The 24,764-nt window shown below is 44.6% G+C and overlaps 1 protein-coding gene across 1 annotated transcript in view; it reads right to left on the bottom strand.

The window, feature by feature from the left end:
* The window catches only part of LOC122560318 (neurocalcin-delta-like), a 31,354-nt gene extending 7,476 nt beyond the window's left edge, over window positions 1-23,878 (bottom strand). Inside the window, exons 1-3 of the mRNA XM_043710914.2 lie at window positions 23,698-23,878; window positions 3,702-4,106; window positions 2,269-2,374 (exon numbers count right to left, since the gene is read on the bottom strand). Coding sequence (XP_043566849.1) covers window positions 2,269-2,374; window positions 3,702-4,079 — 484 coding nt within the window. The 5' untranslated portion in view covers window positions 4,080-4,106; window positions 23,698-23,878. The remainder of the gene's footprint in view (window positions 1-2,268; window positions 2,375-3,701; window positions 4,107-23,697) is intronic.
* Between the last annotated feature and the right edge of the window lie 886 nt (window positions 23,879-24,764).

The following is a 24,764-nucleotide window of genomic DNA, read 5'->3' as shown; positions in this document are numbered from 1 at the left end:
TGGTCATGTCGACAGAATGCCTAACACATTCTTCCCAAAAGTGAATCTTTCATGGACAATTTCAGACTGGGCTGCACTCTCCTGACAGTCAAAAGAGGCTGTAAGGGCACTCTGAAGACTTCAATTTTAATATCAGCCACTATTTCTGGGAGAAGCTGGCCCAGGGTCTTTGCACATGATGCAACCAGAAAAATACAGTCTTGCCTCCTTTGAAAGCAAACAGATATTAGATGCAGAGAGGAAACAGAAGGAGAGGACTTCCTGAGCCAGCATCACGTCTAAAACTCAGTCATCTGCAAAATCACATCCTGTTTAGAGCAAATCAGCTGCAGCAGTCACCTACTTACCTACTGGAACCCCAACAAAACCCAGAAAATAGCCATGATCACTTTTATGAATAAAATAAAACAAATTTAAACTTGGAGACACATAAGAATCATAGATAATGATCCAATTTCATTTTGAAAGTCTCAATTGATCTTGGCTCCACCACACTCTTCGGCACCACATTTTCCAGACTCGAATACAAGATAATCAGAGGGTTAGATAGGGTGGACAGGGAGAGCTTTTTTCCAAGTATGGGAACGGCAAACACAAGGGGACACAACTTTAAAGTGAGGGGAGATAGGTATAAGACAGATGTCAGAGGTAGTTTCTTTACTCAGAGAGTAGTAAGGGTATGGAATGCTTTGCCTGCAACGGTAGTAGATTCGCCAAGTTTAAGTGCACTTAAGTCGTCATTGGACAGGCAAATGGATGTACATGGAATAGTGTAGGTGGGATGGGCTTCAGATTATGACAGGGCGGCGCAACATCGAGGGCTGAAGGGACTGTACTGCGCTGTAATGTTCTATGTTCTATGAACCACTTACTGAAGGAAATGCTGTTTCTAATGTCCCCCTTGCGTCTTGTGTCAATTATTTTAAATCAGTTTTCACTGGCTCTTGTTCCTTCCAACACTAGGAACAGTTTCTCTCGATTGACTCTGTCCAGACCCCTCTTGATTTTGAACACCTCAGTCAAATCTCTCCCTAACCTTCTCTCCTTCAAGGAGAACAGTATAGACCTCTCCAATCTTTCTACATAGCTGAGGTGCTTCATCTTTGGAAACATTTTTAGGAATCTTTTCTGCACTCTAATGCATTTTGATCTTTCCCACAATATATCAGTTGAAGTTGAAACAGTGTTTTAAAAGGTTTAACATAACTTCCTTGCTCTTGTACTCTTGAAAAATACAGGTTTGGTATCCATTATTAATTCTACTGTCAATTGTCTTGCCATCCTCAATGACATATGTACATATAAACTTGGGTTTCTCTGGTCCTGCACCCACTTCAGAGTTGCATTCTTTATTTTATTTCGTCTCTCTGTGTTCTTCCTACGAAAACAAACCACTTCACACTTCTTGACCATCCATTTCATCAACCTGTTCTACACTATCTTCCTCACAGTTTACAATACCTCCATATCTTGTCTCAGATTTTGAAATTGTGTCCTGAATACTAAAGTATTGAGGTTATTTAATATACCAGGAACAGCTAGGGTCCTAACACCTGGCGGTCTACACTACAAACCCGTTCCCTGTTCGAAACACAACCATTTACCTCTACTCTGTTTCCTGTTAATTGTTCTGTCTGTGTTGCTACTGTCTCATTCTTATTCCATGAGCTCTAAGGTTCCTTGAGTCTGTTGTGTTTCACTCTATTAAAGTCCATGTATACCACATCAGCAACATTACCCCCATCAACTCTCACCCTTAGCTCATCAAAAAACACGAGTTAAAAATGACAAATCTGTGCTTGCTTCACTAATTAATTTGCACTTGTCCAAGTCATTTTCTATTCTTATTCTTTCATTGTGGTTGTATCATTAGTAAGGCCAGGACTTTCTCCCCATCCCTCATTGCCCACAAACTTGCTAGTCCACTTTAGAGCAAGTTAAGAATCAACCACAATGCTGTGGGTCTAGACTGTCATGTAGACTGGGTAAGGATGTCAGATTTCCTTCCCTAAAGGGGGTGAGTGAACTAGATAAGTTTTAATGTTAGACAATGGTGGTTACTGAGACTAGGTCTGTATTCCAGATTTATTAACTGAATTCAAGTAGCTGCAGGTGCCTTAGTGGGATTTGAACTGATATCCCCAGGTCAATAAGCTGGACCTCTGGAATATGGGTCTGGTGACATTACCATTGTGGCACCTGCATACGGGTTACTCCAGCTCAGCTCACAAAGGTAAAGAATAGCTCACTGACCATGCTGTCACTTACCATCTGCATTGGTGTCCATCTGACGGAAGATTTTTTCTGTTCTTTTCTCCGGGGTAGCTTCATCCTCGGATAACTTCATTACTGATGAAACCATCTTGTAGATAGCCTGTTCGAGGACAATAAAACCATTGCGAGAGTTTATTTTGTAACTCCTAGAACTTGTTGCATGTGTGGGTGATGGAGGTGAAGGTAAATTATTTGATTAGGGATTTAGATGAGCATTTGAATGAAAAAGACTTGCTGGGTGACAGGAATAGAGTGGGGAGAAGAAGAGTAATTGAACTGCTCCATCGAGAGCTAGCAATGCAACTCAATAGGTTGAACAGTCTCCTGGCCTGTAAGGTCTCTATAGGCTTTTCTTAAAAATATAACCTGAAATTGAATCAAATTCAGACAACTTTAGCACTACAGGCTCCAACGTGTTGTGTGTTGATCGCATCCTGTACCTGGAGAGAGGTGTATGCTACGTTGGTTAGGGGTCACCCAAATGTGATTGATAGCAAGTCTTACCCAGCATTACAACAATGCTTACACCAGCTCCATAGGATAAGGTGCCTCACCGCAATGGCCAATCCACAGGACAACAGGAGACAAGACAGTGTTTGGAGAGCATTATTTACGGTTAGCTTGGTTCTGACAACAGTAACACTGAAATAAATATCACTCTTCGAAAAACAAATGTCAGTGTCAAAGTAAATCAATCCAAAAACAGATGGAACAGTTGAGGTAAGAAGGTCACGTGGAGGTTGGGGGGGTGGGGAGGTGATTTCATTAACCACATGGACTGGCGAGAAAATAAAAGTCCATTCACTTTTGACTCACATGATGAGCAACAATTAGTGATGTAGCTTACTGAATTTTCTTAAATCGTTGCAGAGTGGTAGAGGCCATTTGGCTCATCATATTTGTGCTGGCTGTTTGGAAGAGCTAGCCAGTTAGTACACATCTCCTGTTCTTCCTGCACAGTCCTGTAAATTTTTACCGTTCATATAAGTACACGAATAGGAGAGGGATATGAGCTAGGAGCTGTTGGGACTAGTTTAGTTTGGGATTATGTTTGGCATGGACCAGCTGGACTGAAAGGTTTGTTTCTGTGCTGTATGACTCTATGTATTTAACTAATTCTCTTTTAACAGTGATGGATAACAACAACTGTGTAATAACAATTTCCATGTGTCTCCTCTCTTTTTGTGTCAATTATGTTAAATTAGTTTCTTCCGACCATCCTACCACTGCAAAAAAGGTTCTACATTGATATCGTGAGCCCACCACTGCCTGGCTTCAGCGTCAGATTGGTTTCGGAAAAAGAGAGGAATTTTAGTTTGAGCAATTGCAAGGAGGCAAGACAGGAAGAAACTAACTAAAGATGCAGCAAGAGGAGCAGGAGTTCCACATAAAGAAATCTCCCTTAGTTTCGACGGAGAATCTTATACCTGGACTATCTCCAGCATCTCAGATTTGCTGATGTAACCGTTTCCATCGACATCGTACATGTTGAAAGCCCACTTCAGCTTCTGTTCCAAACCTCCCCTGGAAGTCACACTCAGTGCAATGATGAACTCGCGGAAATCTATTGTGCCATCTCCATTGGTGTCGAAGGTACGGAAAACATGCTCGGCAAACTTGGAGGCATCGCCATAGGGGAAAAAGTTGCCATAGAGTTTTTTGAACTCTTCCATCGTCAGGTATCCACTGGGGCAGTCCTTCACAAATCCCTTGTACCATTCCTGGATCTCATTCTCCGTGAACTCTGTGTTTTCCCGTAAATCCTGCAGCACCTCGGGGCGCAGCTTGCTGTTCTGTTTGCCCATCCTCACCACCTCACAGTGTAACTGCAGCTGGAAAGGAGAGAGCAGAAAGATTGCCCTGTCAATGATTCACAGAGTGAGTTATTCCTGGGGTAGTTTTACTGACAATCTCAAGAGAAAGATTCCATTCAAGACCCTGGACTAAACATTGTCACTGATGTGGCATGAGAAATGTAGCTGCCAACAGTCACACAGCAAGATCTCTTAACTGTGATGACCAAATAGTCTCTTTCAGAGTATCAGATCAAGGATCAAACATTATGAGTGGGAGAATGGCCATCGGAATTATTTCCAGACAACTTTCCCATGCCCCTACTTTCCCCAAAATGCAGGATTCAGGAAACCCCTGCCTCCGGGAGAGGGTAAAGCCAATGTGGAATCACTCAGTAACTCTTCGCTTCCTCTTTCAAAGAGTCTCTACTGATATTGAATTGGGCATCTATAACAGAACAGATTCCATGGATCCATTCAGCTTTTCAGTTTGCATAACAAGTTACAAGTAACGTGTGAAGTTGTGGATGAGACAAAACAATGAAAATGGAATTGATGATAGGAAGGGAAAGTGATACAAGTGTCACAGAGTTAATGGCCCATTGCTGATTATGAAAATATCCTCTTAGTTAATTGCTGCCCAGTTCAGTATCAACTTCCTGCTGACCAGGAACTGTTTGACAAAAAGATGCTTGGGAAACAGCAGGGACATGTGTACTTTTCTGGTCAGTTTTATTCCAACTTACACATCTTGGATGTCTGACACACCCATTATTTATTCTCTACAGAGAAACAAGTACATAGATACACACCAATTCTCCCCATAGCCAACGTAGAACTGTCATTTGCTGCCTAGTTCCAATTGATTTCAGGCTCTCTGTTGGACCCTATTGGATGAGAAAAGTATTGTATCCCAATCCCACCCACTCTGGCTCTGTACCTCAATCCCACCCACTCTGGTTCTGTATCCCAATCCCTCCCACTCCGGCTCTATACCCCAATCCCTCCCACTCCGGCACTGTACCCCAATCCCTCCCACTCTGGCACTGTACCCCAATCTCTCCTACTCTGGGTCTGTTTCCCAATTCCTACCACTCTGACTCTGTATTCCAATCTCTCCCACACTGGGTCTGCTTCCCAATCCCTCCTGCTCCCTGGTCTCTCTTGCTCCATGTGGTCTCGTGTCCTTTATCTGAATCCAGATGTGATTCCAACATGTTTGAGCATTAACCAATACCCAAAATGTCCAGGAGTCACTGTCTCTCCCCAGTCAGTTGTGTAACTGGGGCTGTTCTGGTTTTGTAATGCTCATATCTTCACAATAATTAAGGAAACAGAATAAAGGCTGCAGTTCAAGTTGAGGGGGAGGGGGCGGTGGAGGAGAGTGAACACTCTTGTTCAGAAATTCACAAAATCGAATTATTTAATCACCACTAGAAATTCCGGCTGGAATGTAATCCGCGCCCATGTAGTTAAGGGAGGGTGGGAAATAGAGCATTAGCCATACAGTTATTTAGGAGAAAGTGAGGACTGCAGATCCTGGAGATTAGAGTCGAGAGTGTGGTGCTGGAAAAGCACAGCAGGTGGAGCAGGAAAATTGATGTTTTGGGCAAAAGGTCTTGATGAAGTGCTTATGCCCGAAACATGGATTCTCCTGCTCCTCGGATGCTGCCTGACTTGCTGTGTTTTTCCAGCACCACACTCTCAATACATTTATTTAGTGGCCACCGAGTCATAACTGTTGAATCAACAGGCAATGGATGAGGTGATTCACTCAACTCTGGGATCACACTGTGCACATACAGTAATGTCCAGGAGGGGTGTTCAGCTCGTTCTCTGATTGGTAGCCATTGTGTCTGTGTTAATTTTTCAATGAGCCACTCCATTGGTCTCGCTCCCCTGCTCTCTCCCCATTGCCCAACTTGTTATATTCATTCTTAATATTTACCCTTTATGTATTCTGAACATTACGAGTTGAATCTGCTTCCACTGCCCTTCCAGACAGTGCGTCCCAGACCACAACAACTTGGTCAGTAACAATCGAAATCTCATCTCCTACCTGTGTCGTTGGCCAATTATTTTATATCTGTGTCTATGGTGATTGCTTCCAGTGGCAGGAGGGTCAATCTGTAGACACAACCCACAGGTTAAATACATTATCATTACTTAGAATATGGAACATTACAGCACAGTACAGGCCCTTCGGCCCTCGTTGTTGCACCGACCTATCACTCCTCAATTTAAAGCTATATCCCCTCGTGCTAGCCATCACCATCTGAGGAAAAAGGTGTCACTGTCCACCCTATCTAACCCTCTGATTATCTTATATGTCTCAATTAAGTCATCTCTCAACCTTCTTCTCTCTAATGAAAACAGACTCAAGTCCCTCAGCCTTTCCTCGTAAGACCTTCCCTCCATTCCAGGCAACATCTGATTAAATCTCCTCTGAACCCTTTCCAAAGCTTCCAAATCCTTCCTATAATGCGGTGACCAGAATTGTATGTAATATTCCCTGTGCGGCTGCACCAGAGTTTTGTACAGCTGCAGCATGACCTTATGGTTCTGAAACTCGATCCCTGTATTAATAAAAGCTAACACACCATATGACTTCTTAACAACCCTATTAACCAAGGTGGCAACTTTGAGTGACCTATGTACATGGACACCCAGATCTCTCTGCTCATCTACACTACCAAGAATCTTACCAAGTTAAAAATCACACAAACCAGGTTATTGTCCAACACGTTTAATTGGAAGCACACTAGCTTTCGGAGCGTCGTTCCTTCATCAGGTAGTTGTCTGATGAAGTAGCGGCGCTCAGATAGCTAGTGTGCTTCCAATTAAACCTGTTGGACTATAACCTGGTGTTGTGTGATTTTTAACTTTGTACACCCCAGCCCAACACCGGCATCTCCAAATCAAGAATCTTACCATCAGCCCAGTCCCCTGCATTCCTGTTACTCTTTCCAAAGTGAATCACCTCACACTTTTTCTCATTGAACTCCATTTGCCACGTCTCAGCCCAGCTCTTCAGCTTATCTATGTCCCTCTGTAACCTGCAACATCCTTCCGCACTGTCCACAACTCCACCGACTTTAGTGCCATCCGCAAATTTACTAATCCATCCTTCTATGCCCTCATCCAGGTCATATATAAAAAATGATAAACAGCAGTGGCCCCAAAACAGATCCTTGTGGTACATCACTAGTAACTGAACACCAGGATGAACAGTTCCCATCAACCATCACCCTCTGTCTTTTTTCAGCTAGCCAATTTCTAATCCAAACTGTTAAATCACCCTCAATCCCTTACCACCATATTTTGTACAATAGCCTACTGTGGGGAACACCTTACTGAAATCCATATACACCACATCAACCGCTTTACCCTCATCCACCTGTTTGGTCACGTTCTCAAAGAACTCATTAAGGTTTGTGAGGCACAACTTACCTTTCACAAAACCGTGTTGACTATCCCTAATCAAATTATTCCTTTCTAGATGATTATAATCTTTTCCAAAACTTTACCCACAACTGAAGTAAGGCTTACTGGTCTATATTACTAGGGTTGTCTCTACTTCCTGAAGAAGGGTTTATGCCCAAAACGTCAATTCTCCTGCTCCTCAGATGCTGCCTGGCCTGCTGTGTTTTCCCAGCACCACATTTTTCAACTCTGGTCTCCAGCATTTGCAGTCCTCACTTTCTGCTAGTTGATCTACTCCCCTTGTTGAGCAAGGGGACAACATTTGCAATCCTTCAGTCTTCTGGAGGAGAGGAGAGGAGAGGAGAGGAGAGGAGAGGAGAGGAGAGGAGAGGAGAGGAGAGGAGAGGAGAGGAGAGGAGAGGAGAGAGGAGAGGAGCGGAGCAACACAGGGCGGCACAGTGGCTCAGTGGTTAGCACTGCTGCCTCACAGCACCAGGGACTCGGGTTCGATTCCCGCGTTGGGTGACAGTCTGTGTGGAGTTTGCATGTTCTGGCTGTGTCTGCATGGGTTTCCTCCAGATGCTCTGGTTTCCTCCCACAGTGCAAAGATGTGCAAGTTAGGTAAATTGGACATGCTAAATTGCCCACAGTGTTAGGTGCATTAGTCAGGGGTAAATATAGGGTAGGGGAATGGGTCAGGGTGGGTTACCTCTTCGGAGGGTTGGTGTGGAATTGTTGGGCCAAATGGCCTGTCTCCATACTGTAAGGATTCTAATCTAATCACTTCTGGCACTATTCCTATAAACAATGATGACATAAAGATCAAAGCCAAAGATTCTGCAATCTCCTCCCTAGCTTCCCAGAGAGTCCTACGATAAATCTATTTTCACACTTTTAAGAATTTCTAACACCTCCTCCTTGTGAACCTCAATCCCATCTAGTCTAGTAGCCTGTTTCTCAGTATTGTCCTTGACAACATGGTCTTTTTCTAGTGTGAATACTGATGAAAAATATTCATTTAGTGCTTCCCCATCTCTTCAGACTCCACGCACAACTTCCCACTTCTGTCCTTGATTGGCCCTAATTTTACTCAAGTCACTCTTTTATCCATTACATACCTATAGAATGCTTTAGGGTTTTCTCTAATCCTAGCCGCCAACAACTTCTCATGTCTTCTCCTTGCTTGTGTTAGCTGTCTCTTTAGGTCTTTCCTGGCTACCTAGTAACTCTCACTCGCCCTAACTGAGCCTTCAGATCTCATCCTAACATAAACCTTCTTCTTCCTTTTTACAAGACATTCAACTTCCTTAGTAAACCACGGCTCCTCCGCTCGACAACTTCTTCCCTGTCTGACCGGTACATACTTATCAAGGACACACAATACCCTCTGTTTTCTTTCAGCTGTTCCTTGAATAATCTCCACATTTCTATTGTGCCCATTCCCTGCAGTTTCTTTCCCCATCCTATGCATCCTAAATCTTGTCAAATCGCATGATAATTGCCTTTCTCCCAGCTGTAGCTCTTGCCCTCTAGTGTATACCTATCCCTTTCCATCGCTAAAGTAAACATAACTGAACTGTGGTCGCTATCACCAAAGGGCTTACCTACCTCCAAATCTAACATCTGGCTGGGTTAATTACCCAGTACCAAATCCAATGTGGCCTTGCCCCTTGTTGGCCTGTCTACATAATGTGTCAGAAAACCCTCCTGCACACAATGGACAAAAACTGACCCATCTAAAGTACTTGAACTACAGCATTCCTGGTCAATATTTGGGAAGTTAAAGTCCCTCATAACAACTAGCCTGTCACTTTCGCTCCTATCGAGAATCATCTTTGCTATCCTTTCTACTAAATCGCTGGAACTATTCAGAGGCCTATAGAAAACTCCCAACAGGGTGACCTTTCCTTTCCTGTTTCTAACCTCAGCCCATACTACCTCAGTTGACAAATCCTCAAACATCCTTTCTGCAGCCGTAATAATGTCCTTGACTCACAATGACACACGCCCACTTCTTTTACCATTTCCTCTGTTCTTACTGAAATATCTAAATCCTGGAATCTGCAATAACCATTCCTGTCCCTGCTCTATCCATGCCTCTGAAATGGCCACAACATCGAAATCCCAGGAACTTAACCATGCTGCAAGTTCACCCACCTTACTCCAGATACTCCTGGAGTTGAAATGGACGCAATTCAAACCAACTTCTTGCTTGCTGGTGCCCTCTTGCAACCCTGAAATCTTATTTCAGACCTCTATACTCGAATTACAATTTAGGTTCCTATCACCCTGCTGAATTAGTTTAAACCCATCTGAACAGTACTAGCAAATTCCCCCCCAGGAAAGTGGTACCCCTCTGGTTCAGCTGAAGACCATCCTGTTTGTAGAGGTCCCACCTACCGAAGAAAGAGCCTCAATTCTCCAAGAATCCAAAACCCTCCCTCCTGCATCATCCCTGTAGCCACTGAGTTCAACTCATCTCTCTCCCTATTCCTTGCCTCACTAACACATGGAGAAAGTGAGGGCTGCAGGTGCTAGAGATCAGAGCTGAAAATGTGTTGCTGGAAAAGCGCAGCAGGTCAGGCAGCATCCAAGGAGCAGGAGAATCGATGTTTCGGGCATAAGCCCTTCTTCAGGACATGGCTCGGGCAACAAACCAGAGATAACAACTCTGTTTGTTCTTGCTCTAAGCTTCCACCCTAGCTCCCTGAATTTCTGCCTTAGATCCCCATCCCTCTTCATATCTGTGTTGTTGGTGTCGATGTAGATCATGACTTGGGGCTGCTCCTCCTCCCCCGCAAGGATCCCGTAAACATGATCAGAGACTTTTTTCCGTCTGGTTCTGGTTTCCACCTTCACGCTCTCTGCCTGATTACATTCATTGAAAATTCTACTGTTGACTTTAGAGTTTGGAGCTCTGCCTATTCCCAGCACTGCTTGCCTCTTCACAGTTTATCTAATTTGTTTTCTGCGCAGACCGCACAGCAGTGAATGTGAGGCACCATTCTCGGTGCTATTTGTGTGACCACATCCGAGCTGCCTATTTGTAGAGCTCTGTAATCGGTAGGCAGGAAGTTAGGTACAGCTGCATGGAGGAATCTAAAACATCCACAAACCCACAAGGTGAAGTTTCAGAAGCTCATTTTACACACCATCGACAACAAGTTGACTGTGTCCACAGAACTAAAATGCACCTGACACAGAATCATAGTTACTTGTCTCTGCATGATTTCCTTCACTGCAGTCACCCAGCTTGTCACTTATGACTCAATATCCCTCTCACGCTCAGAAGCTGAAAGTACTGTGTCTGGATACAAGTCTCACTCTAGAGGCCTGAGCACACAGTCTGAACTGACATACCTAGTGTAGTGCTGAGGCAATGCTGCACAAGCAAGACTGTTAGATACCATTGGTACTAATACGAGGAGAACAGGAGCTTTCTCCATTGCCCTGGACAGCCCTGATCCCTCAAACCAATGTCATGAATAACACATTATGAGACCGTAAGACATAGCAGCAGAGATGGGCCATTCAGCCCATCGAGTCTGATCCACCGTTCAATGAGGTCATGGCTCATCTGTTAATCTTTAACTTTAATTTCTTGTCTTTTCCCCAGAAACCTCAATACTGATTAAAAATCTCTCTCTTTTCTCTCTTTCTGCGTCATTAATCACATTGCCATGTTTAGGAACTTCCTGAGCGCAAATTGGTCACTGCATTTCCTACCCTACGACAAAGGCTACACTTCTAAGGCACCTCATTGGTTGGAAAGCACTTTCTTGGGGTGAGGGGTGGGTGATGCTGAAGTTGGTGGGCAAGTGCTTTTACAATTTACAGGTTCCAACTGCAGTTTGCAGGCTGAGAGTGGGGAGACAGTGGCTGAAGCATCCTACTGCACTGTCCTGCACTGACATTGACCAGGCAGGATGGTTCCTGGCTTTTACTCACTCTGCTGAAATCATATTGGGACTTAGCACCTTGTACATGAATATATTCTGTGAGTCAATGTGACTGGGAGTTGCAGTATTTCAGGAAGGGAGTGAATGCTTGACTTTTATATACGCTTATCAGTAATTAGAGACAATTCCAGATTCCAGGAAAAATAGTGAAAGTGACAAGCATAGTCTATGAGTATTTTTTCCATTTGTTCATGTGATGTGGGCATCTCTGGCTGAGTCATCATCTGTTGCCCATTCCTAATTGTCCTCGAACTGAGTGGCATTTCAGAAGTTAGGGATGGGGTGGCACGGTGGCTCAGTGGTTAGCACTGCTGCCTCACAGCGCCAGCAACCTGGGTTCAATTCTAGCCTCAGGTGACTGTCTGTGTGGGGTTTGCACATTCTCCCTTTGTCTGCATGGGTTTCCTCCCACAGTCCAAAGATGTGCAGGTTAGGTGGTTTGGCCATGCTCTATTGCCCATAGTGTCCAAGGAAGGGGGTACTGCAGGTCTGGGTGGGATACCCTTCAGAGAGTCATGTGGACTTGGTGGGCCAAATGGCCTGTTTCCATATTGTACAGACTGTATGAACTATTGAACCACATTGCCGTGGGTCTGGGGTTACATGTAGGCCAGACCAGGCAATGGCAGATTTCATTCCCTAAACAATCTAAGTGAATCAATAGGATTTTTAGTGATAATCAACAGTGTTTACTTGGTCATTATTAGACCTGCTTTTAATTCCTGATTTTCACTGATTCACATTTTGCCATCTGTCGTGGTAGGATTTGAACCGATGTCGGCAGAGCAGTAGCCTGGGTCTCTGGATTACTGGTGACCCTATGCCATTGCCTTCCCAGGAAGGACAAAACTCAGTTTACAAAGCAATGGACTTGAGTAAAATAGAAACAAGTTGAAATATCAGCTAATGATAGTTATATGGAGTTGTTCACATTAAGACAATTTAATGAACTATTGAGAGATAGGATACAACCTACTGTCTCTACGACATAGCAGCCAGTTGCTATCACCTGCAGAAATTCACCAAAGACCCTTCCAAACCCACAACCACGTCTACCCAGATGGACAAGGACAGCAGATACATGGAACATCACCCCCTTCAAGTTCTCTTCCAAGTCACTCACCACCCTGACTTGGAAATATATCGCTGTTCCTTCACTATCACTGGGTCAAAAGCCTGCAATTCCCTCCCCAAGGACATTGTGGGTCAACCCAGAGCAGGTGGATTGCAGCGGGTCAAGAAGGCAGCTCACCCCCACCTTCTCAAGGGGCAATTAGGGATGGGCAGTAAATGCTGGCCCAGCCAATGACACTCACATCCCACAAATGCAAATAATAAACAAAAACCTTTCCATTATGTTCACGTTGGACCAATGAAATGGCCTTGCTTTCTGAGTAAAGCCTGCTGTATTTAAGCACAGATTAGCCACAGTATATTTGCTCTCGAGTTGCCCACTCTGGTGGGACTTATTGCTGGAGATCTCACAGGTGACTACCCCCTACAATTCCCATACCTCACTCGCCTGTCAACAGCAGCCCAAAAAATACTAGGATAACTGACGCACATTGCATTTATGTAGTACCTTTATAAAATGAAATGCCCACAGCATTTCACGGGAAACTGTCACTGAACATGGACACTGAGCCGAAGGAGGAGACACTGGGACGAAGAAGGGTTTATAGGGATCTGGGCCAAATGCTGGCAAAGGGGTCTAGCTTAATAGAGGATATCTGGTCAACATGGATAAGTTGGAAGTCTCTCTGACTGTAAGTGATCAAATAATGGGAGAGTCTGAAAGGAGAGAGGGGTACAACAGCCTAAAGATGGAATTCCAGAATTTCTGGCGCTGGCAGCTGAAAACATGGCCATCAATGATGGAAGGACATGAGAGAAGCACGCCAGTGCCAACAAAATATAGATGAGATTGTCCAGGCAAGAAGTGTTGGAAGTGCCCATTCCCCAGGAATGTAGCAAGAGAAAACGGTTAACCTCGTTTTCATAACTATTCCTAAAACTTCTGCAACATGTTTGTTATGAAAGTGATAAGATTTGAAACATTATGACAAAGGTATAGTTTACATGGAACGTCAGGGGAAAGTGAAAGAGTTTCATGTTATAAAACTAAGCAAGCTATACTTATTCTCTTGAATGATCACTTCCACCTTTGCATCATTCACATTTTAGTTTAAGGCTTTGTTGAGTTTGTCATTTCTATTGTTCACCAGGAACAGCAGTAGCAGCACAACTAGTAACTGTGCCATAAAGGATTGACCCTGAACTTGGCTCAGTGCATGGCATTCTCACTGAGTGGTTTGTAGGTTTGACTTCATGCCAGAGTTATCAGTCTCAAACTTCAGGTTGAGATTCCTGATGGACGTATTGATGGAGTCCTGAACTATTAGAGGGCCAGTAACGAATAACCACCTCAGTCTCAGAGGGTCAGTGCTGAGGGAGTGCCACACTGACAGAGGGTCAGCGCTGAGGGAGTGCCGCACTGTCAGAGGGCCAGCGTGAGGGAGTGCCACACTGTTGGTGGGTCAGTGCTGAGGGAGTGCTGCACCGTCGAAGGGTCAGTCTTGAGGGAGCATCGTGCTATCCGAGGGTTAGTGCTGAGGGAGTGCCACACTGTCGGAGCGTCAGTGCTGAGGGAACACCGCACTGTCAGTAGGTCAGTGTTGAGGGAGTGCCGCACTGTTGGAGGGTCAGTGCTGAGGGAGCACCGCTCTGTCTGAGGGTCAGTGTTGAAGGAGTGCTGCACTGTTGGAGGGTCAGCACTGAGGGAGTGCCGATTGTTGGAGGGTCAATTCTGAGGGAGTGTCACATTGTTGGAGGGTCAGTGCTGAGGGAGTGCCGCATTGTTGGAAGGTGAGTACTGAGTGAGTGCCGCACTGTCAGTGGGGTGGTTTTGATACAGTGATGCACTGTTAGACCAGTAGTGAGTGAGTGCAGTACTGTTAGCCAGACAGTGTTGAGAGGGTCCTTCATTGTCAGAGATGAGATGTTAAGCTGAGGCTCTACCTCGTTCTAAGGTGGAACTAGCACTCACTCAGGCCACATCAAGTTGTTAAATGTCCAACTGCATTATCATTTGCACAATTGGGGTGGGAGAGGGGCGTAACTTAAGATATCTTTTTGCCAACGGACATACTAAAGAATTATATCTAATACATTGCTAATTGAAAAAGACAAAATGCGTTTGCATTTATTTAATGCCTTCACAACCTCAGGTCCAAAGATATCTGCCACAGCCAATGAAATATTTCTGACGTGTAGTACTGCAGGAAATATGATTGTCAATGTGCACAGAGTGCATTGTCAATCACAGTAAAACAAATGTACAAACAGCACTCAATAGTTCCTGTTTCCTGAGGGAAGTGATAGCTCTACTGGAAGCTGTTGTGACCACAATGAGGAAATCTAGTGTTACAGTATAGCTCACCCTCTGCTAATGCTCATCACCTCAAATAACACCCCCACCCCCAACCCCAACACAAACAAGGTTAAAGCAGAATGAGCCCAATCAGCCAATCACTGCCCCGTCAGCAAAGTGAAGCAAGAGGTCATTGACAGTGCAACCAGACAGCATCTGCTCCTCAATAATCTTCTCACTGACTCTCAGTTTGGATTAATAGCTGACCGATAACACCACTAGGCCATCATCTCTCTAAAGAATGTTGTATGTGGTTATTTAGCTCAGTGACTCTGGCTGTGCCTTAGTGTGATGCAGGATGCTTCAGCAAATCCAGCTCTGTCAGGGTCTGTCTCAGTGTATCTCTGTCCTTTATGCCAAGTCTCAATAGGTCACTGTGCGTCACACCATCTCTCTGTGTATTTACCTGGACCACGCAGCTCCAGATGTCATTACAGACTTTGTCTGAACAAGAATGAAAGAACTGTGATGAAGTGGGGTGAGGTGGGAATGCCTATTGCCATAATAGAAAGACAGCATTTGACCAGGTGTAGTATCAAGAAGCCTGAGTCAAGTTGATGTCAATGGGAATTGGGGGAATACTCTCTGGTGGATAGAAAGGTGGTTGTGATTACTCGAGGTCAACCATCTCAGCTCCAGGACATCTCTGCAGGAGTTCCTCAGGGTGGTGTCCTAGGCCAAACCATCTTTAACTGCTTCATCAATGACCTTCCCTCCATCATTGGGTCAGAAGTGGAGATGTTTGCTGATGATTGCCAATTTTTCATTACCGGTCATGACCCCACAGAGTGAGGCAGTCCGTGTCCATCTTCAGCAAACTTTAGGGAACATTGGGCTGTCAAGAGGTAAGTGATGACTGCACAGAAACTGACCATCTCCAAAAAGAGAGAATCTAACCATGGCTCCTTGTCATTCAATGGTGTTACCATCACTGAATTCACCACTAACAACATCCTGGAGGGTATCGTTGACCATAAACAGATCTGAACTCACTGTGTAAATACTGTGGCTGCAAGAGCAGGTCTTAGGCTCGCAAACTGCAGGGAACAATTCACCTTCTGATTCCCCAAAGCCTATCCAAAGAACAATCAGGAGTGTGATCGAATGTTATCCATTTGCCTACCTGAGTGCAGCAGGTACACGGGAACACCACTACCACCTGCAAGCTTCTCTCTGAGCTACATACCATCCCAATTTGGAATGTTGTGACTTTTGATTTATTGTCATTGGGTCAAGCTCCTGCTGCATTCACACTACATGGATCGGAAGGATGCGTCACCATCTTTGTAGGCAGTTAAGGACATATAACTGATGTTGGGCATTAGCAAAAATGCCAGTGTTCCAGGAATGAGCATAAAAATCGACTGAAACAGGTTTTTCTGCCACATGGTCAGATAGGTAAATGCACAGAGAGATGGTGTGATGCGCAGTGACCTATTGAGACACAGCTTAAAGGACAGAGATAGACTGAGACAGACCCTGACAGAGCTAGATTTGTTGAATATCCTGCATCACACTGAGGGACAGCCAGAGTCACTGAGCTCAACAACCACATACAACGTTCTCGGGGAAATGATGGCCTGGTGGTGTTATCAGTCAAATACTAATCCAGAGAAACAGGTAGTGTTATAGAATCATACGGCACAGAAACAACCCTTTGGTCCAACTCATCCATGCTGACCATGTTCCCAAACTAAACTAGTCCCATCTGCCTGCATTTGGCCCATATCCCTCTAAACCTTTCCTATTTATGTACTTATCCAAATGATTTTTCAAATGTTGTAACAGTACCTGCATCCACTCTCTGTGGAAAAAGTTGCCCTCACATTGTTTTTAAAACTTTCTTATCTCACTTTAAAAATATGGCCCCTTGTTTTGAACTTCCCCACCCTAGGGAAAAGATCTTTGCTATTCACCTTATCAATGCCCATCATGATTTCATAAACCTCTATAATGTCAGCCCTCGATCTCCCATACTCCACTGAAAGAAGTCCCAGCCTATCCATCCTCTCCTTATAACTCAAACCCCTAATTTCCAGCAACATCCTGGTAAATCTTTTCAGAACCCTCTCTTTCCTATAATAGGTCGACCAGAACTGGACACAGTATTCCAGAAGAGGCCTCACCAGTGTCCTGTACAACCTCAACATGACATCCCAACTCCTATACTCAAAGGTCTGAGCAATGAAGGCAAGCATGCTAAATGCCTTCTTTATCACCCTGTCTATGTATGACACAAATTTCAAAACTTATGTACCTGAACCCCTAGGTCTCTCGGTTCTACAACAATACCCAGGGTCCTATCATTAATTGTATAAGTCCTGCCCTTGTCTGTTTTACCAAAATGCAATACCTCACATTTGTCCAAATTAAACTCCAAACGCCACTGCTCAACCCATCGACCCAACTGATCAAGATTGTTTTGGAATCTTATATATCTTTTTTCAATACCCACAAATTTGGTGTCATCTACAAAGTTACTAACCATGCCGCCAATGTTCTCATCTAGATCGTTTATATAAATGACAAACAAAAGTGGATCCAGTACCGATTCCTGCAGAACACCGCTGGTCACGGGCCTCCAATCGGAAAAATAACTGTCCACCATCACCCTCTATCTCCTACTGTTAAGCCAATTTTGAATCCAGTTGGCTAGCTCATCCTGAATCCCATGTAATCTAACTTTACTAATTAGTCTACCATGTCAAAGGTTTACTAAAGTCCATGTAAACAACATCATAAGATCTGCCTTCATCAATCTTTTTGGTTACATCCTCAAAAAACTCAATCAGGTTTGTAAGACACAATTTCCCTCACACAAAGCCATGCTGACTATACCTAATCAATCCTTGCCTCTCCAAAAATGTGGTTAGGTGAATTGGCCATACTAAATTGCCCGTAATGTTAGATGAAGGGGTAAATGTAGGGGAATGGGTCTGGGTGGGTTGCTCTTCGGAGGGGCTATTTCCACACTGTAAGTAATCTAACCTAAAACAAATGCTTATGAATCCGATCTTTCAAAATCACCTCCAACAACTTATCCACTAGTGTCAGGCTCACATGTCTATAGTTCCCAGGCTTCTCCTTACAGCATTTCTTAAATAAAGGCACAACATTAGCCACCCTTCAGGCCTCTGGTACTTCACCTGTGGTTATAGATGATACAAGTTTGGGAATTAGACAGAATAGGTAGAGAGAAACTGTTCCCTCTTGTGAAAGGATCAGGAATGAGAGGGAATAGATCTGAATAGTTTAGCAAAAGATGCAGCGAGCATTGCAGAGAACATTATCCGAGAGTTTGGGAAGGAGGCAGATTCAACTGAAAGAAGGTGGGAGAATGGCACTAAGTGAATTGCTCAGCTGGGGGGGGGAAATGATGAGCTGAATGGCCTGCTTCTGAGCTGTAACTATTCGGTGACCAGCTGGTCCACATATGCTTCAGGGTCAGTGCTGAGGGAATGCTGCACTGTTGCAGGGTCAGTGCTGAGGGAGTGCTGCACTGTCAGAGAGTCAGTTCTGAGGGAGTGCCGCACTGTCAGAGGGTAAGTCTGAGGGAGTGCTGTACTGTCAATGGGGTGAATTCTGAGGAATTATTGAACTGATATCTTTTGGTGTGATACTATTCTGTATTTCATGTAAAAGATCACATGGTACCATTTCTAGGAACTGGATGGGAAGTACCCCTGGTGTCCTGGCCAATATTTATCTCTCAATCAAGATTCCTGAAAGGTAGTCATAATCCTATTGCTGTTTAAGGAAGCTTTCTGTTCACAAGCTAGCTATTCTGTTTCCTATACGACACCAGTGATTACGTTTCAATCGTAATATATTGGCTGGAAAGCACATCATGCTGAAAAATGTGTTGCTGGAAAAGCGCAGCAGGTCAGGCAGCATCCAAGGAGCAGGAGAATCAACGTTTCGGGCATAAGCCCTTCTTCAGGAATTTTCCTGCTCCTTGGATGCTGCCTGACCTGCTGCGCTTTTCCAGCAACCCATTTTTCAGCTCTGATCTCCAGCATCTGCAGTCCGCACTTTATGCTGTCCTGATGTTATGAAGGCACTATGGAAATACAAATCTTGTTTCTTTAGGGGTTAAGATGACAAGAAACAAGTATACCTCTGACGAGGACAGTGCAATTGACGTGGTGAACATAGACTTCAAAAAGAAATTGTACACAACAAAATTTATAAAAGGGAGAATGGCAATTTGGATTCAAATTTGGTTGATTGACAGTAAACAGGAAGCTATGGTTATAATTGGATGTCTTTCAGGTTGGAGGAAGGTTCATCGTGCAGTTCTACTTGGTCAGTGTTATTAAACTAGGCCAGGATGTTTTTCACTGGAGCGGAGGAGGATGAGGGGTGACCTTAGAGAGGTTTATAAAATCATGAGGGGTATAGATATGGGGAATGACAAGGGCTTTTCTCCCTAGGATTGGGGGGGGGAAAGAGTCCAAAACGAGGGGGCATAGTTTTAAAGTGAGAGGAGAAAGTTTTAAAAAGGACATGAAGGGTAACATTTTTTACACAGAGAGTGATTCGTGTGTAATGAAGTGCTAGAGGAAGTCTCTGTATTAATGACAGAGACCACAGTGTAAAAGTTGGCTATTCCAAAGTTTTCAAGTTCGCAGACGATTATGAGAAGGGCTGTATAGAACTCCAAAAGACATAAGAGAAGTTCGTGAGGTGGGTGGATAGGTGGCAGATAAAGGTGAATGCAGAGACTTTTAAGGTGGTTGATTTCAGTGGCCAGATACAAAAATAAATAATTCTAAAGTATATAATTCTAAAAGAGGTTAGAACCAGAGGAACCCAGGTGTATTTGTGCACAGATCATTGAAGGTGGCAGAAACAAATTACGACAGATGCTGGAATCTGAACTGACAACAAAAAATGCTGAAGATCACAGTGGGTCAGGCAGTTTCATGGAGAGACAGCGAGCTAACGATTCAAATTGAAATGACTCTTCAGAGCTGAAGTGAACTGTGGAGGGGGCAGCATTTATGCTATGATTGGGAGGTGGGTGGTAGGACAGGTGGACAGAGCAGTTAATAAGGTAAATAATATCTTCGGCTTTATCAGTAAGGTCACAGAATACAAAAGCATGGAGGTGAACTTGTGTAAGATACTAGTTAGACCTAAACTGGAGGCCTGTGTACAGTTCTGGTTATCACACTGAAGATGGATGTGAAAGCATTGGACAGAATGCAGAAAAGATTCACATGAATAATTCCAGTAATGAGGAACTTCAGTGACATGGATAGATTGGAGAATTTAGGACTATATTCCTTGGAGAAAAGAGTATTGAGAGGATATTTGATCGAGGTGTTCACAATCAGCATGGAATTAGACAGAATAGGTAGAGAGAAACTGTTCCCTCTTGTGAAAGGATCAGGAATGAGAGGGAATAGATCTGAATAAACTAGCAAAAGATGCAGCGAGCATTGCAGAGAACATTACCCGAGAGTTTGGGAAGGAGGCAGATTCAACTGAAAGAAGGTGGGAGAATGGCACTAAGTGAATTGCTCAGCTGGGGGGGAAATGATGAGCTGAACGGCCTGTTTCTGAGCTGTAACTATTCGGTGACCAGCTGGTCCACATATGCTTCAGCAGAAAATCAAGTCGAGTAAAGAAAGGGTCAATTGATTTCAGCACCAGCTAGGCCTTCAATTTGCTGTCCATGTAACTGAAGGGCTGCAACAGCAAGAAGCCCTTATAGACTTCAAACTGCACCATCTTTGTACCTCAGATCAGGTGCTGGAGGAATCTTTTTGTTCAAGGTGAAAGGAGGGGGCTAAAGACACGGTTTTTGTCATACTTATGCTGCTGTCTTGATCTGATTCACATCTACAAACCAGCCTGTGATGTTTTGAGGGCGTCAATCAAATTACATCCTGACAGTGGACTTGGAGCAGGTGAACAATTAGATTTTAGCGAAATGGATTTGGCTGGATGAGCAATTTTTAGGAGAGTGCTGATAGTGTAAACTGAACAGATGCAATCCAACAACACCTGAGAGATACAGCTGTGGTTCAGTTCAGGTGAACCCATCCCAAATCTTACATTTATCATTACTTTGCCTGGTGCAGTACTGTTCCAGTATCTTCATCTTTAATTATTGCAAACGATGCTAGCATGGGTAGTGAAAGACCCTTGTTAAATTGGGAAAAGAGAAAATGAACTGTTTTGATTTAACCCTGAAGGTGTGTCAGAGGTGGAATGGGGAAGACAGAGGACTTTGAGGGTTGCCTGTATGTTGTCCATTGAGAGACTGGAAACCAAGATACGATCTAGTTGACACTGGGGTACCAGGGAAGGGGAGTGTGTTGTGAAGTGTGCAGCCTGGTTTGCTGCAATGCAGATATCTAAAGCTGGGAGAGCTCTTGTGCATTTAAAAAAAAATTAAATGCTGATCTCTTTCTATTCCTGTACAGTATACACCCACCTCTTTAGGCTTCTCAAAATGCCTGCATTTAACCCTGATTTCCCCACAGCAGCTTCTGTCTTCATATAACCCCACTGTACAACTCCTCAACTTCCCAAGCATACACTCTAGCTATGTTTGGAAATGATCGCCCTGTTCCCAGTCAGAAATTAGTGCAGCTCCTTTTTGAACCAGTTAATTGCACCAGTGTGTTTCCAGCTTTATGGCCGGTCAGTCCCACAGATCCTTTCACATGGGGAAATAAATTCCTACATTGCTACAAGTGTTTCTAGAATGTTCTTCTCTTTATTTTCCTTTCGTGCAGAACTAGCTTGGCGAGTAAGGTTGAGTTACAAGGTTATGGGATTGACCCTGACTCCTGAGTGCACACAATCCCAGTGCCGTACTGAAGGAGGGCTGCACTGTCAGAAGTGCCGTCTTCTGTCTACCCTGTCAGGGGAAGGATTCCACAACTCTATTTTAAGAACAAGGTCAATGAGCTGAAGATTTGTCACCCAGCCAGCATGACTACAATCAGATTATCTGCTCGTTTCCTTCTGGCTATTTGCAGGAGCTTGCTGCACAGAGTTTCGCTATTATGTTTCTTGCATTGATAATACTTCAGAAACATTTCAATGTCTACAAACAGCTTTGAAATCCTTTGAGGCTGTGAAAGGTGCTAGAGAAATGCAAAGTGTTTTCCTGCTGAAGGTACGGTCTGCCAGTGTTGTTGTTGGGAGCAGTAGCTGCGTGTCACATTCTTGCAAGCTTTGAATTTCCTGCGTGGCCACCATTTGGGAAATTAGACCCAAAGCTATGGCCATTTCCCTGGAATTGCCTGTGAATCCCACAGGAACATGGATAAGGGTAACATGTGCTAACCATCTCAGTCCCTCACAGCATATATTTGCCCTCTTTGACCTCAATCCTGACCCCATGACTAATCCCTTAACCCTGTCACTGACACTAACACTGAACCCTAAACTCCATCACTAATCATGGCTCAATCCATCATTATTCTGACTAAACCCTAAACCCCATCACTGACTCTAAAACTAAACACAAAACACAAACCTTGACCCCAAAACTCAACCCTAAACCCCATCACTGACCCCTAAAAATCCTAAGTGGTACAATTGACCGCAGTTACCCAACCTAGGCACTAAACTTTAAAGCTCATCATTAGTTGAAACACTGACCCTAATGTTAATCTCTCAAACCCATCACTGATCCTAATGCTACAATTTACAGGATTTGTTAAGAACAATCTAAGCAGCTGCATCAGTGGGATTTGAATGCCTGGCCCTCGAGATTAATCTTTCAGTATGATTAACCTGTAGTTACCCTACAAAATATTAAACATTACCGCATAAAGCAGAATTCCTGACAAGGATTGCTGCCCCTAATATTGACCCTATAAAGCTCTGTACACAACCTAATTGTCAAAAATCAACACATTAATTTTAAATTTCACCAATATTTGATTATTATTAGAGCAAACTCATGGGGTGTTTCTGTACCCCTTCTGCAGCCTGCTCTCTTACACATTACTCACGCTCAGACCATTTTACACAGCTTGACACACTCAGTACAGCCTCTCACACCCGTTAACTCATATCCTTGCCCACTGATTCTGTCAAACTCACTCAATTTGAAAACAGATGAACAGGCGCACTGTCAGCCATTCGGCCCATTATGCCCGCTCTGACATTCAATTAGATCATGACTGATCATCTACCTCAAAGCACTCTCTCTGTATCCCTCGATGGTCATTACTTTCCAGAAATGTGCGGATTTCTGTCTGGAACCTGCCTGATTCACGAGTTTCTGATTCTCTCAGGCTCCTGTCGCTGTACGTGCACAGATTTTTCACTCTTCCTCAATGGGCTTCGCTCATTGATCTTCCCAAAACTCACAGACAGCTCCCTCCAATCACTGAGAGTGGCCCCCACATTCATTCTGTACAGGACACCCACCCTGAACCAATCACTCAATCCCTGGGGCACACATTCATTCTCAGACATCCCACTGAGAAGATTTTTTTTTTTGCCCCGTCTGACTCTCATTTTGCTGCCTCCTTTTCTCATACCCGGGTGGACCCAATATTCATTCATCTCCACACTCTCTCTTACACATGCTAATTCTCTGTCTGTGTGTCTGCCTCTCTGCTTTGCTCACACGCACGTACACGATGTTTTTTAAAAAAAAATGCCATCGATTTCCCACTCGGGTTGACTGCTGGTCATTGTTGTTACACAGCCTGGTTTCCTGCCTATTTCGGACACTTTTACACACTTTGCCTTCCCAGTTCAGTACTTCTCCTGCCTGCTCCCTTTTGTCTCCCGTGTGAGGTCTCGGTTCTGGCCGGAATTTAATCGCCTCCAATGGACTCACCAAACGCTGGGCTCCTGCTCACCCGGGGGACACAGGCAGAGGGAGGGCTCGCTGTGTTCACGCTCCTCTCCCGGGGCTCAGGGGATCTGCAGCCTCTCTGTCCCCGCTCCCACTGAATTCTGTTTCGCGGCAAACAGCCTGGGAACCCCCGGGGAACTGAATGAGATCAGAGCTGAGACCTTACATGGAACAAGGAGGAAGAGGAAGTCAAAGCGAATCAAACTGCAATACTGGCGTGGGAGGGAGGGCGCTGTCAGCACAGAGTGACCCAGACACACAGGGTGACACACACCCTCACACACACACAGACAGACAGGGTGACACACACCCTCACACACACACACAGACAGGGTGACACACAGCCTCACACACACACACAGGGTGAAACACACCCTCACACACACAGACAGGGTGACACACACCCTCACACACACACAGACAGACAGGGTGACACACACCCTCACACACACACACAGACAGGGTGACACACAGCCTCACACACACACACACACACACAGGGTGAAACACACCCTCACACACACACAGACAGGGTGACACACAGCCTCACACACACACACAGACAAGGTGACACACAGCCTCACACACACACACAGACAGGGTGACACACAGCCTCACACACACACACCCACACACAGACAGGGTGACACACAGCTTCACACACACATACACAGACAGGGTGATACACACCCTCACACACACACACACACACACAGACAGGGTGACACACAGCCTCACACACACACACCCACACACAGACAGGGTGACACACAGCTTCACACACACACACACAGACAGGGTGACACACAGCCTCACACACACACACACAGTGACACACAGCCTCACACACACCCTCACACACACACACACACAGACAGGGTGACACATAGCCTCACACACACACACAGACAGGGTGACACACCCCCTCACACACACACTGACAGGGTGAGACATTCCCTCACACACAGAGGGTGACACACACCCTCACACAGACACACACACACACACACACACACACAGACAGGGTGACACACACCCTCACACAGACA

The sequence above is a fragment of the Chiloscyllium plagiosum genome, unplaced genomic scaffold (assembly GCF_037043375.1).
Source record: "Chiloscyllium plagiosum isolate Xiang-an unplaced genomic scaffold, Cpla_swu_hap1 HiC_scaffold_15, whole genome shotgun sequence".
Taxonomy (NCBI): Eukaryota; Metazoa; Chordata; class Chondrichthyes; order Orectolobiformes; family Hemiscylliidae; genus Chiloscyllium; species Chiloscyllium plagiosum.
Note: the sequence above shows the minus strand (reverse complement) of the source record. Positions and strands in the feature narration are given on the sequence as shown.